Here is a 17451-nt window from a genome sequence, read left to right as displayed (position 1 = left end):
AGTACAATACAGGTATTGTATTTTAAGTTTTAATGATGGAAAAGCTGATATAACTATACTGTACTTTACATTTCTAAAAACTAAAAATACTGCACTGACTGTATTAAAGAGCTATTGTTCTGAACACTGAATTGAAATATCGAGGAGACAGCTCAAATGGGCCCCACGCAGTCCTAAAGGGCCCTAACCTAATCTAACCATTGGGAGAGGCACCAAAACCTAATAGACCCTGATCCTCATGGTTAGGTTTGGTATCTATTAGGACAGAGCTCATTTGACCTACAACCACAAGTGACATGGCTGGTTATAGTCCAGATTCTCTAAGATTCATTTGATAATTTTACTCCACAGAACTGAGAATTAGGGAATGTACTGAGCATCCATGTGTACATTTATTACTATTTTAACTACCATCTGTATTGTAACTACAGTGATGAAGCCAATTTTTGTGTTCCTATGTCTCTATATGCAGAAGAAAAAAAATTGAAAATGTAAAAGAAGGTTTGCATGTACAGATATGTAATATAATAACAATGTTATTTCCTCTGAATAACTAGAATAAATTTCTGTGTCTGAATCTTTAATTACAAGAAAATAATTATCAAAGCTTAATTTCTCTATAGACATAAGAATGGATACAGAGTTCACGTCCAGTCCTCAGGTTCCTGTTTTGCACCACACTGCCTCCTTTGTATCAAACAATTACTGTAGTACAGTACTACAGTATATACAATACAGTACAGTGTGCACAGTACAGTATTCAAACTGTCCTTTGTGGGCCTAGGAGTTGCTTTTAATTGCAGTGGTAGAAAATTTTTAAAATTGTCAATTAAAGAATAATTTGTGGGCAATTGTACATTGTATCATTGAAAAATTAGTTTGACACAAGAAAGGTATTGTTCCTGTACATGTACACTATTGGCAAGTCACATAAAAAATTTAATTCCCATTTTCCCAGAACAAGTCAGTAAGCACAAAGTGACCACACAAACTTTTGCCTCCCCACACACACACACACACAATCTTTGTGGTTCTGTATATCTCACTTGTATCAACACATAAACTTACATTTTAAATTTGGGAAGCTGTACATTCCAAATACCTCTTGGGTGTTTTATTATTTTATTTCTTTACACAATAACTTCTAGATCTGAACTTTTAAAATTTCACCAGTATTTCGTTTTCTTTTAACTTTTGTAAAATAGGTAATACAGTACAATACATATGATATAAAATTAGCAATAAAAAAGTTTTTCCTTGTTGGGAAGTTGTTCAAATGGACTGTACTTACACACAATCACAGCCTCACTTAACCTAAATTAGCCTAGCCTAATCTAACCTAACCTCTTAAGATCCGGACACCAGTTCTAAGGAACCGTAATCTTCATGTTTTGGCTGGGGTCTACTGGGACTAAGATAGGCTCATTTGACACACAATCTATTGGTAGTATACTTCACTACTAATTAATTTTCGCATTTATATAAAAATAGAGATTTGCAATATTGTGCTAAGACATTTTATTTGATCTAGATATGGAAATAACAACACATAACTACCATGTAAGTACAGTAGTGCAAAGTATTCTTCTCCTAGGTGGGGGAGGAGGTTGGGGGAAGGAAGGGATGTAGGGGAGGAAGCAGGAGGGAGAGGGATAAAATCCAAGTTTCCAAAATTTACACTAAAAACATTGCACTGGATATCTACTTCTGTTGAGGAAGCACTAAATGACAGTTGTAAGGCATGAGTAATCAGAGTTTGTGGTCAAATATGACATCTTTTAAGACTGTAGTTGACAATTTTTAGTGGACATGTGTATCAATTTGAGCCATGGTCCTGTAGAAGAATACTTTGTATCAACGGTTGACGATTATGAGATGGTGACAGATATATTCTAAATAATTCTACCTTGTACCCTAAAGATCACATTATGTTGTAGAAAAATATACAAGAGTTATTTACATCAGTATCTTGTGATTAAACTGTATCTGGATGAAACAAATGTACTTCAATACAGCATACAGGAGTCATATATTATTGTAAAATGTGTTTTACAATTTAAAACTTATTTTTCTAATCAAATAATAAAAAAAATTATTTATGAATTCACATTATTTTCAAACAGCATTAATCCTCTGTTGACACAACTGTGATTTATCCTTTAATCTTCCTGAAGAAATTTCTAGTGCTAAGAATGAAACCTTCATTCTTATAATAAAATCACAAAAAAAAAGTATGTTGGAAATGTAAACTTTGTCTTTGTCCTATTAGGGAATATAAAATAGATTAGACACTGATAGTTTAAACTATGGAAGACTTTTATATTGGTTGTACAGTCGGGGTCAAAAGATCGTTCCATCCCAAACTGAAGCAATATGAACCCAAATTAAACAGCACACTCGCACCAGATGACAGTCAGCGTAAATAAGTTCGGAAACTCATTCCCGTATTTCAGTTTTACCACAAGGAGCGATATTTTGTCTGCGACTGTACAGCAAGAAGGAAATATGAGTTGTAAATTATAAAAAATAAATAAAAATAAAGGAGTTTCAGCATTACCTATGTAAACAATTTTGAAAAATCAAAAGTGTTGTCCATGCATTTCGGGAGATTAAGAGGAAATTACTTCACTCAGTTACACACACTTGTTTGTAAGAGTCCTGGCAAGAGAGGTAACTTGAGTATCTAAAAAGGAAGAGTGGAATACAGCATCGTACACAACAAGAAAGTTACACATTCAGTTACTCAGTACTGTATATCATGCAGATGACATTACCCTATACGTAGTTGAACATAAAACATATCATAGTTTATTCAACACCATGATTCAATTTAATAGATACAGTACACCATTCACAGTATCATCTTATTTTTTTCTACCACATTGAAGGAACTATTATGTACAGTTCAGTATCTTATAAAATACAGCTGCTTTTGATATATTTCAGTTCTATATACAGGGTATTTAATATTACAAGTGTTTCAGGACATTAAAATGAATGCAAGAGACTTTATCTCACATTAAGTGTTATACTGATCACAGGAAGGCTACCAGTTACACTGTACAACTGAAATAAACGTTTCGTTTGAATAAGGATGACCAGTTGGCATGGAACATTGAAAACTTCTGAAGAAGTTCATTAATCTATAATAGCCATACAAAAATGTCAAGTGCCAGATGATATCTGAAATAATTTATCTTGGAAAACAATTACTGGTAGCTCTATATATGAGAGATAAGAACTCTTTGTTGATAGAAGCAAAAACAGTGATGAAAAATGTAAGAGGATGAATCTAGTGACATTGGGAGCTATTTTGTTGAATTCCTAATGTGTGGCACAAAAATTTAGCAGTTGTGCCAGTGAAGGACTAATGGTCCTCATTGTATATGTGGTTACATTCAAGAAAGTGAACACAAATGTCAGTATTGAGTTTGGAACACATCTGAAGCCTTGGATAATACCTGTATACAAGTACAAGAAAATAATTTAAAAAGCCTAAATTGTACTCTCTGTATGAACAGATTGACAGTCAAGGTATATGACTTGTTCTGGGGCCATAGCTTAGCTAATAATGGCCAAGGTTTATTAGCCTTCTCTACAATCAGGATATCTGGTATAAGGTCCCTGTATCTTTTGTTATCTGGACATCTATACTTCAATATAATTCCAGTTTGAATATTCCAAACGTTTTCTGGTCCCAGGATATAAGTTTTTCTGTTATCTAGATTCTACACCAAAGGAAGGTTATCTAAACAGACTTTAAAATGTTAACACTACTAAAACTGCAAGGGATGCTCATGACAGCAATGATACAAGAGGATGCTGTCACCATTGCACACTGTACAGTATTTATGTCAGTGAATGAGTCTGTGTTACTTCTCACTCTGGCCATCCTGAGACACATGAGAGAAGGGCTTGCAAAAGTGAAAAAAAAATATATATATATTTATTCATATAAATTTATTTATTTGCATGGTTCTTTACTTGGTTTACGTGGTAATCATAATTGGTCAAGTCTAAATACAAAGATAAATCGGCATAATCCTACACTGAAGAAACAGTGTTCAAGAATATTTGGGACACCGGTACAGTACTAGGCATGGAAAAATACTCAGTTACATGTAGAAAGGCACTAAATTTGGCTGTTAGATTGCATAGTATGCAAAAGAAATACAAAGTTTTATACAGGTACAACTTTTCCCCATTGTGTAATTTGTATGTATTTCAAGACTTCCCTTGCTTTATCCACAATGCCATTGTTTAACATATGCAAGGTTGCTTAATATATATACCACATTTAATTTTTGAAATATTCCTACTAAAATGGTTAGGGGGTACTCGAAGATATTCATATACAAGTACAGTACTGTAATGCCAAAATGGGAATGAAAGAAAGAATACTGCTAATTCTGAATAAATAACTATAACATTGTGTACCATTATCAATAAAAAAAATTATTTTGCTGCAAAAATTTTGCGAACTGTTTTATATTATCAAACTAGTACAGTACTTAGTTGCTTCTAGGTTCAGTAATATGGACAAAAGTATCAGACTCTTAGTTTATGAGAGATTTTAAAGAAGAAAGAAAAAATATATGAGTATAGGGAATGATTACATCTAGTACTGTCTGTCCAACTAGGTTATAACCAAAGGTATGGTCCTATGTGGAAGAGGAGGTATTGAGCAAAACTGTTTTACTTTTGTAATCCCAGCCTAAAAGGTTTGGGGATACAGTCACTGTGCAGTCCATCCATCCACCCATTGGTGACAGATGGTGTTAGCACAATAACCAAAATTCTTTTGGAAGCATTGCAACCAAACTTCACGCATATGATTCTTAAAAACAGTTGGTTAATCTTGGTTATTTTGGTCTCTGTTGGGGGTAATCAGCCATTACTACAGAGATGGCTTTGCTTCTTACTGTCATTTAAGACAAGCTAGAACCTTTTGTAATCTCTTTTATGAGATGGATGGAATGATCTATGATATTATGATGTTAGTAAGGTTAGTAATGTACGTACCTTATATATATATATATATATATATATATATATATATATATATATATATATATATATATATATATATATATATATATATATATATATATATATATATATATATATATATATATATATATATAACAGTATTGCCTATTAACATACCAGTACATCTTATCTGTGACCATTCACTCCCCTGAGATCACCCCTGACAGTGACTGAAGTCTCCAGGCTTCCCTCTCATTACACATTTCCTTTATTATCTCTATTCCCTTTGTCACCTCATCTATTCTTCCCTCAATGTATTAATTCACATTTTCCTCCCAGTAACACACATATGGAAGCAAGTAATTATCAGTCACATATTCTGATTAACAATATGTAGTGTCCTAAAACTCTTACACAAAAATATACTGTAACTTGTAAGAGGTTGTTCTTTTAATACATTTTGCATCTATAAGTACCTCTTTTTTTTTTTAACTAATTTTAGTAAGCCAGAAGTGATGATGCCTTGATACTCAACTACAGGAGAAAGTACTGACCAACACACAGTAATATTCCTCAACCATTTTTCACAAAAGCTTCTATATACAACTATTGAAGAACCCTGTACAGTACTTATTTCATGAACTTGTAACTGTACACGGAATACGGTACTGTACATATCAATAGATGGAACAATTAGCTGTACGAGGAATCCACAGTTAAGCTCAAAACATGTAATCATAACGTAGGTAGTTAAGCCACACAAGAGTGATCTGAAGCAAGGCTGTGATGACATAACTTGAGACATTGGTGAAGATTCACATCAATCTTACACACACATTCATTATTTTCCACAGAATAACAAACTCAAAATTAATTTCACCTGTAAACAAAATTCTGAAGCTCGGACAATTCTACGTAAAGAATATGAAGCTGAAACAACTCTACAGAATAGAATCTTCAAGTTAGATCAACGCTACATAAATAATATAAAGTTACACCAATTCTACAGAAAGAAAATTTAGCTAGAACAAATCTACATTTGAATGACCTTACATAAAAAAATGTTGAGGCTATAACTCTACACAAAACATCCTTCCTGACAAAATGTTCCTCGCAGAATAAATCCAGATAGGAACACCGGGATTTTGAAGTACTACAGTAAACTAATCAGTTTAATCCTTCTCTTGACCTCAAATATACCTTATATATAATTTTTTTGGCAAATAACTAAAAATACCAATAATTGTTTCTTTAGAAAACCGTGGTTGGTCACTTTTACAGCTTGCAGTAGTACTGTAATTTACTTCTTGAGACTAAGAAACACAAGCTATCTACAGACCTAAAATTCCAACACCACTGAACACATAATTATCTTTCAAATTAAGAGAAAAATAAAGATACTTACATTATAGTGCCTATCAATACATGTTTGACAACTATCTCTCTCTCAAAAAAAGGGCAGGAGCTTTAAATATTATGCTCAATTTCTTTTGCAGTACAGTACAGTACAGTACAGTAGAGTACAGTACAGTACAGTACTTTGCTTAACTACACTGCCCAGTTCTGCCTCCAATAGTGCTTTTAGTATTCATCAGGCACAAATTACCAGTAGTCATTTAAACCGAGTACTTAATAATAGCCATGACATGAATGAAGATGAATTCTAAGATTAATATTTTAGTCACTGCTGGTTTCAATGGCTGCCTCTCACAGGTACTTTACCTGTGAGTGACAATCATTCATGGCACCTACATATTAATTACATCACATGAAGTTGAGAGAGGGTTACTGTGTTTTAGGTACTGTAGTACAATGTTAACTCCTTCACTACAGGGATGCCATGTTTAACATTCTATTCAGTAAACACCAAGACAATTTTATTCAGCAGAGAGGGAACCCTGTACACAAGAAGTTAACACAGTATATACTGTACTACTAACCCCCCCCAATAAAAAAGCCCTGCAAAAGTGGGAAGATTTTCACTTTTTTTTTTGTGGAAAATACTCTTATAATCTTTATATAATTTTGTCATTACAGCACAGTTCCACCTCCCTTCACCCATGCATTAAAACACATGAATCAACAAGGAATATGTGAACGTTTTCTTACGATATTACTTATTAAACATTTTGTCACTGTAGGCCCTACAAACTACAGTACTGTACTCTTAATGTATGTTATTGCCATCATACAGTACACATGCCGGCTCAGCCATAAAGTAAGGAACAGGATAAGAGTTAAGATATTAAGTTTGTACTGATTTTTTAGAGGGTAACACATTGTGAATAGTGGAGTTCAAAATTAATAACAATATAAATAAGCATAAAAATCATAAGGAATAAAACTTTACACTAAAATAATATTATAACACTGTATGACATTTCATACTACAGTATATGACTTAACTTACAATTACTTTGAAATATATGAAGATATAATTTATTAAACTAATGAGATAATTATATATCACATGTACAGTCCCCCCCAAAAAAGTATCGTTAGATTCTTTGTCGCTAAAATTTGAAATGCTAGACGATATGCTTTGATATGATCCCCAGTGCATCATGATAAGTTGGTATGCCTGCTTACCATATCAGCAAAAGCTAGAGATGGGGTAAGGATTGGGGGGAGTGAGTCATCCTTGTATGGCATATATACTACATACCCTGTACTGTACTTCAATATAACAAGAAATCCATTAAGCTATATTAATGTATATATAGTTTGAAAATTTATACTGTATACTTACTCATTCATGCTCAAAAGTTGCCAACGTAGAACTACCAACTGTTCAGAAACAGGTTGAGCAAAATTGCTTAGAAACCGTCAAATCACGTCGACTCCACGGTTAACGATACCTTTTTAGGGGACTGTACAGTACAGTATACCTAAATGAGAAGTGAAGTAAAAAACATCATAAAGCACAGAAAAAATAAGCTTAACTTTATAGTGCAGTACTGTACAGTGTTACACCTGAAATTTGTTTAATCCTTTCCTTACTACATGGCCAAGCTTGCAAATCTATGTATGACAGCAACCATTAAAACAAGTTACTATATTATGAAGTAAGAATGGGTTTAAAGATTGTCTAATAATGGGAGAAATATTAAGTTATCATATTCTGAAGGAAGATTTCCCATAATGCCATAAATAACAAATACAATGCCATTACAGTATTATGAATTACTTGTGCTATGCATAAAAGTTTTCAGTAACAAAACAGTGACATATACTACAGGCATCCTTGTTTTACGAACATTTGAGATACGAAAATCCGCTTATCCAAATTTTCTAATTTAACGAAAGCTACCCTCACTTTTACATATTATGGTCCAAGCAAACATTCAAATCGTACACCCCCGGGAGTCTGTTGGGGCAGCCATCTTGGAGAGATGTGAAAACGTATTCTCACTCACCAGGCTAAGCTGTAAGCTATGTTATGGTCATTTTCATTTTTTTTTTTACTCAGTTATAAATGCACATACAATCCTACATACATAAGGTGCAAAAAAGTAAAAATATATATATCATAAAGTCAGAAACATAAAGGGAATAAACATGTTTTTGTGTACAAAAATTAGCACACTGAGCAGGTGAGTGGGAGGGGGGGGTGGGTGAGGTGTTGGAGCCTCAGTTGCTAAGGGGATCAGCAGAGGCAGTGTCCCAGCTGGGCTGTGTTGCTATGGCAAAATTTGAGGCCACGCAGCCAGTCTTATGCAAATGCCGGTTGTGTTAAACTCTCATTTAGCTTTTCCTTAATAGTTTAAGCTGCATATTTCTATCTAGATAGTATACAAATGTTGCTTGAAGTAGCACAATTGTTATACTGTATAGTGTAAAGGTACAGGTATACAGTGTATCGGTAACCTGTTACAAGTACCATGCATATAAAATACAGCCTTCTAAATAACGCTAATGTCCTATATCCAACTCGGAGCTGGTGCCATGGTTGCCTGATATGGAAGCTTCAATCTGTACTGCATTTTATTAATGTTTTTAATGTGTTAGGTAGTAAATTACAGTAGTTGGGTACTAATTTTCATAAGTTCGGGAGGTTTTTTGGTGTTCGTGAACTGATTTAATATTCTTGGGATATATTATTGGGTTTTCTTGTCGTTGGAAACCGAACCCTATTTTTTCATTTGTTCTTTAATTCAAGATGCGAAAATTCACCTAACAAATTGTTTCCCAAGAACCTAACTCATTCGTTAAGTGAGGGCTACCTGTACAACTCCAATGCTATAATAAAGGAATACGAGTTTCTATTATGACCAGTCATCATAATTCAACACCAAGGGACACAGATATTTGTTCTAGATACTGACTTTTGAGTGGAAGGCCGTAAAGTCTCTCGTCATCAATGACAGCACACTGGAAAAAGTCGATAACACTGAATGAGTACACACATCACAGAAAAATGTGCACATATACAGTAAACTCGACAATAATAAAAATAAAACAATTACCGGTAAGCCATATCCCAAAATTTGTGGGACAGCAACCCCTAAACAAAATGACTTTGCTTACCCTGGGACACAGGCAAAGCTCATGTCTGTCATGTTTAAGGGTATGCATACATTTGGATTCCTATGAAGTACATTTCTAGGCTGTAATAAAGTGCTGCCAACTACTGTGCTATACACATACACAGGTAGATTGCAAAAAGTTCACTTGAATGAAAATCTCAGAAAAATTCATCAACTAGATTTCAAGATATTGTTCATTAGTGTGAAAAGTTTTAATAAAAATTAAATACGTATTACATTTGCCTGTGAAACATTCGTTGGCGTCACTTGATCAACAGCCGGAAAGAGGTCGGCATCCCAGCTGTGTTGTCGAAGCCAAGGAGCCAGGGGTAGAATGTGCCCCTCTGTGGTGAACATGTACCGATGGGAGTTGAGGTTGACGGGATTATCAACATCAAATAACTGTCAAAAAGTAAATACATCAGATACAGAGTTTTTATTACATGGGATTTATATAAAAGTTCAAAGGTGATAAAAAGAGTATGGGAATCAAGGGGTCTGTGACTCAAACACTGTAAATCATTAAAAAATAGGGATAAACTGGTTGCTCAAATTGGTGAAGTGAATAAAAGAATGTTTCAAGATTTACTGAGGTCAAATTAACAAGTTTCTGGATCATATAATGAAAATACTTCACCAAGAACAATGTGAAGTTCCTCAGACTTTAACTGAATTGGTAAATTTGGCAAGCAGCCACTCATTAAAAGATAACTGATGGTGTACACTATTAACGAGGAACAAAACACAATATTAAAGGCAATTAATAAAAAATAAATTCTGAGAAAACATGATACATCTCAGATGATGAAAGAGATAATGGTGGAAATATCATGCAAAAAGACTACAAAACAAAAATTTGTATTTTCATAATAACACAGGACAACACAACTTGACAACTTACCAAATAAAGGTATTTGCAAGTTTCCGAGAGGAAAAATGATTCCATGCGGTCCTCAAGAGTCATGTCCAAGACGGAATGAATGGTGGCATAACCACACTGGGCTTTGGTGAGGTTATTGAGAGATGTCAATATATCTCTACCTACATGCAGGTAAAATGGGTTTCTTGTTGCCTGTTGAGAAAAACATGAATCAAGATTTGGAGAGTTGGCACTGGTGAACAAAGACATGAGTGTTTTATAAATAACTATGTAATACTCAATCACAAGTGGAACAAGCCAAAATGCATTAGCTATTTGTCAATGATAACAGAAGGTATTTCAAGGAGTACTATCCAAAAAGAGCCTTTTAGATGCTCTTATGGGCAAAATAGGGACTCATATTGACAAAGTGTGTGGGTAGCCCAGATTTGATGATGTGGGAAAGCCTTGATTGCTTTCAATGAACACAACCAAACATAATGACCCAGTTTTGGAGCCCCATGAAGAGTTTGTCTACATTTGTCATTGAAACACAGACAATTTACACGAGCTTAACTAAATGCACATAATCTACATGAGCCTAATTACCGTATCGTGAGAGAAGTGTTAAATAATGAAGACTACCAGACAAATTCTAAACTGAGCTGAAACATATACCTGGTAGAGTAAATATGTAGACTCCACAAATTCAGGTCGCAGAGGGTAGAACATGACGTCTGGAGAAATACGCTGCCAATTGAATCTCTCAGGGAGCACACCATACTTTTTCCAAATAGTGTAATAGAGAGCATGTGTGCAGATGGCTTCCTCCACATCACCCGCTAGAACCTGAAACAATAAGATCAATGAACACGTGACTCAGACTTCATTCATAATTTAAAATAAATATTTCAAAATCAAATTACTGTACTTCAATTAGTATTATAATTTTAAGCATCCCAGCTAGCTTCATTCCTCACTTCACCTTCACTTGTATTTTCATCTTCTAGTAGTGCTACTCTACAAACACATACTTGAGGGGATTGATGGCAAGCTATCTCTTATTGGTGCTGATGTCCTGACAGCTATTTTCATGCCAAATTTTATTATATTATTCTTCACTGCATTTCATCTTAAACTACCTATACAGCATACAATTTAGTAAGTTATTCTTTATGTTGTATATATTTCCAAGTACAGTACTGCATTATGTGATATATACATTCAGTAATTTACAAGGACACAGTTTTACAAGTGCTGTACAGTATACTGCACACACCTGTATTCCAGCAAATGCAGCCTGGAGAGAGTCAATCCAGGTAGTTTGTGTCCCACCATTCTTCATATCAACATTAACATACAAAGGATGATCACCTGACCCAGAGTTACAGTGTGGGCGGCTGTAAAGGAAGAATCTTTTTTAAAGTGCTATACAGTGGGTACTTAAAGATCATTAAATAGTTAGAATAACCTTAAGATGCAGTGATAATTTAGATTGCTGTCAGTCAAAGGTACCCTGTATACACATTCCAGCAATACAGAAATGAGAGTTGTAAGAGGATGATGTCCCCTGGTCTGGTCCTATAGGTACAATGAATGAATGAACAGACATGATCTCATTTTAACCATGGACTTTGTTCAAATTTCATACAAAGGTAATATTTTACATGCTGATAAAGGATCTGGGTTCACAATTTTAAAATTCCAGTAATTAGTGTTAATTAATGATCTTTGAAATGATTTAAGATATTTAGAATATACTGTATTTAAAGTCAATTATGCTGTGCCCAAAATCATATGACCTCTCACCCCCATATACTGTACTGTATATCAGTATGGAGCAGTACACTTAGCATTTAGTGCACACATGTATTGCACCACACGAAGAAAGGAATTCCAATAATAAAAACAAAAAGTTGCACTACTGTTATTATTAATCACATAAGTAATCCATATTAACAGGACTTATCTGATATAATTATTAAAGAATGAGATTCTCCTTTGTACTCTAGCCCTTGAAGACTTGGCAATAAAATGAATACTGAAAAGTGGTCCCCAGGAATGATCTCAAAATAAGATGCTAGAAAAATAAAAAAGGTTGGGATCATTTACTTCATGATGGCATGAGGTCAATTTCTCAAGCAGGAATAAAAAGTTGATGGGTTATACTGTATCAAGAATTTTTGACAAAAGTCCCAAAACATGACTTAAAAAATAAATATATACAGGCTAGAACTGGTGTAGGATACGTTTATAAAGGTCAAATAAATAGATTTTCCTTAACACATCGAACACAATAGCTTACCCCCTTCTCATATACTGCTTTATAACTGAGTACGTCTCATTAAACATAGCGAAGTCCTCTGGGTGGCCAAAGAGGATGTAAGCTTTCAGAAGGTACTCATAGAAGCTGTCTAGTCCAGCTCCAACACCACTCAACTCCCCTACCCACTTGCCCGTGTCCACATCCACAGCATTACCTGTAAGAAAGATATATAAAGAAATCTGTTCAATCTTTGTCCTCCGAAGATCAACAGATAATGTAGCAAGATTTACTACACCACAGATCATATGTAGAGAACTATGAAATGATCAGTGTTATCCTAAGCAATAACTGCTAAAAGTTCTTGTGAGTGTAAAGTACATACAACTTAAGCTGCACTCACCCCACCCCCCCACCACACACACACACACACAACAAGGTGAAACATATAGCTACTGTATACACAAACAATAAAAACAAAAATAAACTTTATACACAAAACATACAATACAAAACAAAAGCCATACACACATTATGTACATACACACAATAAAAACAAAGGCACAAACTAAAAAATATATACAGTACTACAGTACATTACACACAGAAACACATACAAAAACATGGTGTATACACTACAATATTAAAAATACAAACACAAGCACTTTTACCCCATTAATATAAATAACAGACACAATTGAACATCAATACAGTACTGTACACAAAAAAGAGTTCCATCTAAATTCTTAAAATAAGTACATCTGTACAGTGGTCCCTCGGTTAACGAACGCCTCAGTTAACGAAATTTCAGTTAACAAATTACCTTCCATAAGAATTTTCATTTCGGTTAACGAACAAAAATTTGGTTAACGAAATTCTTACGAAAATGTTTCGACATGCTTTGGCTTGCTCACCAGCTGGAAGATTAGTCTGCCAATACAGAAATCGGTTCTAGAGCTTACATTCGTTAAAATTGGAGTAAATATCAAGAAGGTTGTACTATTCAATAATTTTCCAAGTTTTGTATTAAGTTTTTTAGTCATTTTAACACTTATTTAACATAATTGCAGTACAGTACAGGGAACTAGCTTTTGGTGCACCCATCAGCCACTTCACTCACCCACCAAGGCCTCAGTTTGTATCTCTGTTCAGTGGAGGAAACATCTTGCTTGTGGGTCTCTTGAACACAGAGTATTTTTACGTTTTTACAGTACAATTATTGGTCATTCTAAAATTTATTTAACATATTGATAATATATAGTGCAGTGCAGTGTTGATTTAAAGAAAATAATCTTGAATTACACCTAGTGAACTTAAAATTTTATGGGTGAAATGACGGCATCAAGCATGGGGTGATTTCTCTTCCACCCCCACTTCCTTCTCTTCTCCCTTCTCCTCCACCCCCACTTCTAATTCCCATCATCATCATCATCATCATCATCAACCAAGAGCCTTCTACATACACACCTCAAAGTAAGTGTACTTTACTGCATTTTTTTTAAAGTTTGTATGTAATTTTTGGTGAGCTGGAACCAATTACCCAAAATCCCATTGAAACAATGGTTTCGGTTAACAAACGACCTTCTGGAACGAATTGTGTTCATTAACCGAGGGACCACTGTACTGAACAATAGTTACAGGGATCTTCATTATTATGGCAACTCACCCAACAGTCCAGTTTCTGAATTTCTTAATTTCCAAAGGACCCTATTAGCCCTCCTAGCAGACATCTCATATACTGGATCACCAATGAGGCGACTGAGAACCCCAAACTCAACAAGAAGGGATCCGGCACCAGCTGTGCATGTGTCAGTGCGGCTACCTTCTGGTACTCCTTCTCGGAGATTCACCTGCATATAGAGAATTATTTAGTTCAAATTAAAGTAAGACATTTTACATTACAACAGGGAAAAAATACACAAAAAAATTATATTTAAATCATATTAATAACTACTTATAACCTCATTAATAAGATTTTGAAGGTATTACCCGAGGATGAGGAAGACCAGTCTTGGAGTTATCAAAAGCTGGAAGGAATCTGGAAGCAAGATCAGATGCCATCTCAAGTAGTTCCCCATCATACCATTCAGGTTCAAGATTCCCAAATGGTTTATTTTCATCTTGAATGAGCAGGTGAGCTGATAGTAATGCTCCCAACAACCTGAAATACGCTTGTTTTATCGTGTACTGCATAATGAAATAACTGACATAATTTGACTGGCCTCAAAATTCTAGCTGCCTAGTCTGCAGCCTGCATTATGAGAGCTGCCTGGCATTAAGGCATAATACATAAGTTTTGATGTAAATCTTTGTTTCCTAACTGAGGACATTATAATATCAATGGAGCATACTTAAGATTTCTCATTTCTATAAGATGGTAACACTCTAGACTCCCAACTCCAATAGCATAGGTTCAATCCTGTAGTCAAGTGGGGTTAGGAGGGTATCTGGTTATGGTAACCCTGCTAAATGACTTTGGAAAATAAAATTAATACCGATATACAGTATTCACAAGAGTTGAAAGAGTTTTTGCTTTAAATTCAAAAGTTCAATAAGTAATTATGAGGTTTTATATCTTACCTGATATTCGCCTCAAAGACTTGGACAGTCGAGTTCTTATCAAAGCTAACATTTTCAATGACTAGTGTCACAGCTTTACGGAACTCCCCAGCATCCCCAAGAATAGCGAGCGTGTCTAAGGCATCAATCAAGGTCAAAGAATAATCTCCAAGAATGTCATTAATGTTGATATTGGACCTGAGAACAGAAATAGCTGAAAATTAACCACATCATCCATCACACAACCTGTTTATATCACATGGATTATAGGAACTTTTTACTATACTGTATACAGTGTAAAGCAAAAATGATGTACAGTCCCCCCCATAATGTATTGTTAGATTTTCGGTCGCTACATTTTGAAAAGTTACGACGATATGCTCTGATATGACCCCCAGTGCATCATTATAAGTTGGTATGCCTGTTCATCATATCAGCAACAACTAGAAATGGGGCAAGGATTGGGGGAGGTAGTAGTCCTTGTATGGCATACTAGATACTCCAATATAACAAGAAATATATTAAGCTATATTAATGTCAGTATTGTTGTGGACGTAGAACTACCAAACAGTCAGAAACAGGTCAAGTAACATTGCTTGGAATGCCTCGAATCACATCAAACCCATAGCTAACAAAATTTTTTGGGGGGGAACTGTACATACAATTCAAATCAAAAGAATTAAGAAGATTTGTTCATTTGAAAATACCCAGTAGCAAATAAGAAATGTCACACCATATTCAGCAAATGTATATAGATATAAGAGAGGCAAAATAAAGCATTGATAAAGGCTATTAAAAAATTAAAGCAATGAGCATGAACTGGAAGACGGTCTTGGGATAAATTTCTTGTCTTACATAGGAGCTCTATAGTATAGCTGAAATTAGTATTGCTGTAAGACGAGAAAGTGAAAAACAACTTTTATTTTATAATGTCTCCAAATACTGTCCTGTAAAATAGTTACAGTGCAAAGGGAAAGAATATGGCTACCCACTAGTGGCTCCTAACCATTAATAAACACACAAGATTCTCCAAGATTACATTTTATACTATGGGAATAAAGGGATGGAAAATGGTTAAATACAGTACAGTATAACTTGTCTATACTTAATTATTTAAAAATAACTTTACAAAAACGAGAAAAAATATCATTGTGTGGTAATGGTGGCGGAGGCTATTGTAGGGGTATATCAGCAAAAGGAACTTACGGAATTGTACCAAAATTTCTAGAGATGTTATTTGCATGACACTAAATAAGAAAGTAAATTAATTCTTACTCTACAAAGCACTCAAGAGACAGTTTATTACTGCCATATGATCAGTTTTTCACAATATTTTACCCCCGTAATTTCCCTCCTCCTTCATGCTCTGCCCAATTCAGCTGATTTATGATTGAAGAGTAGAGAAAAAAGTTGTTGTTTCCTTTTATACTTATCATCAACCAAACAACATGTGAAAAAAAATGACCAAATTCTATATTCTCTTTCTGGTAATAACCGTCTCCTCCACTTTTACACATTCATTTGGACTGGTTGAAGATTTTTAACTTTAGTTTATCTCACCTAAATATTAACTACCAAAATACTAACTTAATTAGGTGAAATAATTTAGGATTGACTGGTGTTGTAAATATCAAGAGTGTGCTGCAAACTAATAAAAAGCCCATAAGAAATAAAGTAAATGCCTCTTGTACACTTTATCCAACACAACCTTTTACTTTCAATTCTGACCTCAATTAAAGATGTAAATAATTAACACCATTAACCTTCATTTTACTTACGGATTGTCATAATCTGGTCCTCTTCCATTACAGTATATGGGATTAAGTTCGTCTTTGGGATAAGCATATTTCATGTAGCTGTCATAGCCAAAATAAAACATTTCTTTGGTGTCCTTCTTAAGTCTAAGTCTCTCGTTCTCTGATATGCCTCCATATTTCTTCTCTACTCTATTCAACGGATACCTGAATATATTAAAGGCACATTCACTAGTATATATGCTTTGGAGAGCAATGTGTATAAACACTAGGTAAAGTGATAGTGGTGACACCATAATAGCACCATCCTAGGGACAGCTGACATGGTGAACAAACATCAAGACAAATGACGGGCGGAAAAGAGGAACGTGTCAACTTTTATTATTATCCTATTCTAAAAACATGTAAAGATTTATATTACAACAAAAACTGCTGATTTAACGAGGTTTCATTTGATGTATTGCTCAATAACTTAAAAAATCACTTGCCTTAAACTTTTAT

The 17451-nt window shown here is 34.4% G+C and overlaps 1 protein-coding gene across 1 annotated transcript; it reads right to left on the bottom strand.

Moving 5' to 3' along the window:
- Positions 1–3943: 3943 nt before the first annotated feature.
- Positions 3944–17281, bottom strand: LOC121879423 (ER degradation-enhancing alpha-mannosidase-like protein 1). The gene is made up of 10 exons (XM_042386083.1): positions 16975–17281; positions 15218–15394; positions 14627–14798; positions 14304–14487; positions 12680–12854; positions 11654–11774; positions 11053–11223; positions 10417–10587; positions 9753–9917; positions 3944–9360 (listed from the first exon to the last, which is right to left on the bottom strand). The coding sequence occupies exons 1-10, from the start codon at positions 17244–17246 to the stop codon at positions 9268–9270; spliced, it is 1701 nt and encodes a 566-aa protein (XP_042242017.1). The 5' UTR covers positions 17247–17281; the 3' UTR covers positions 3944–9267.
- Between the last annotated feature and the right edge of the window lie 170 nt (positions 17282–17451).

This window comes from Homarus americanus, unplaced genomic scaffold (genome assembly GCF_018991925.1).
Source record: "Homarus americanus isolate GMGI-L3 unplaced genomic scaffold, GMGI_Hamer_2.0 scaffold30768, whole genome shotgun sequence".
In the NCBI taxonomy this organism is placed as follows: domain Eukaryota; kingdom Metazoa; phylum Arthropoda; class Malacostraca; order Decapoda; family Nephropidae; genus Homarus; species Homarus americanus.
This window is presented reverse-complemented; position numbering and strand designations above follow the sequence as displayed.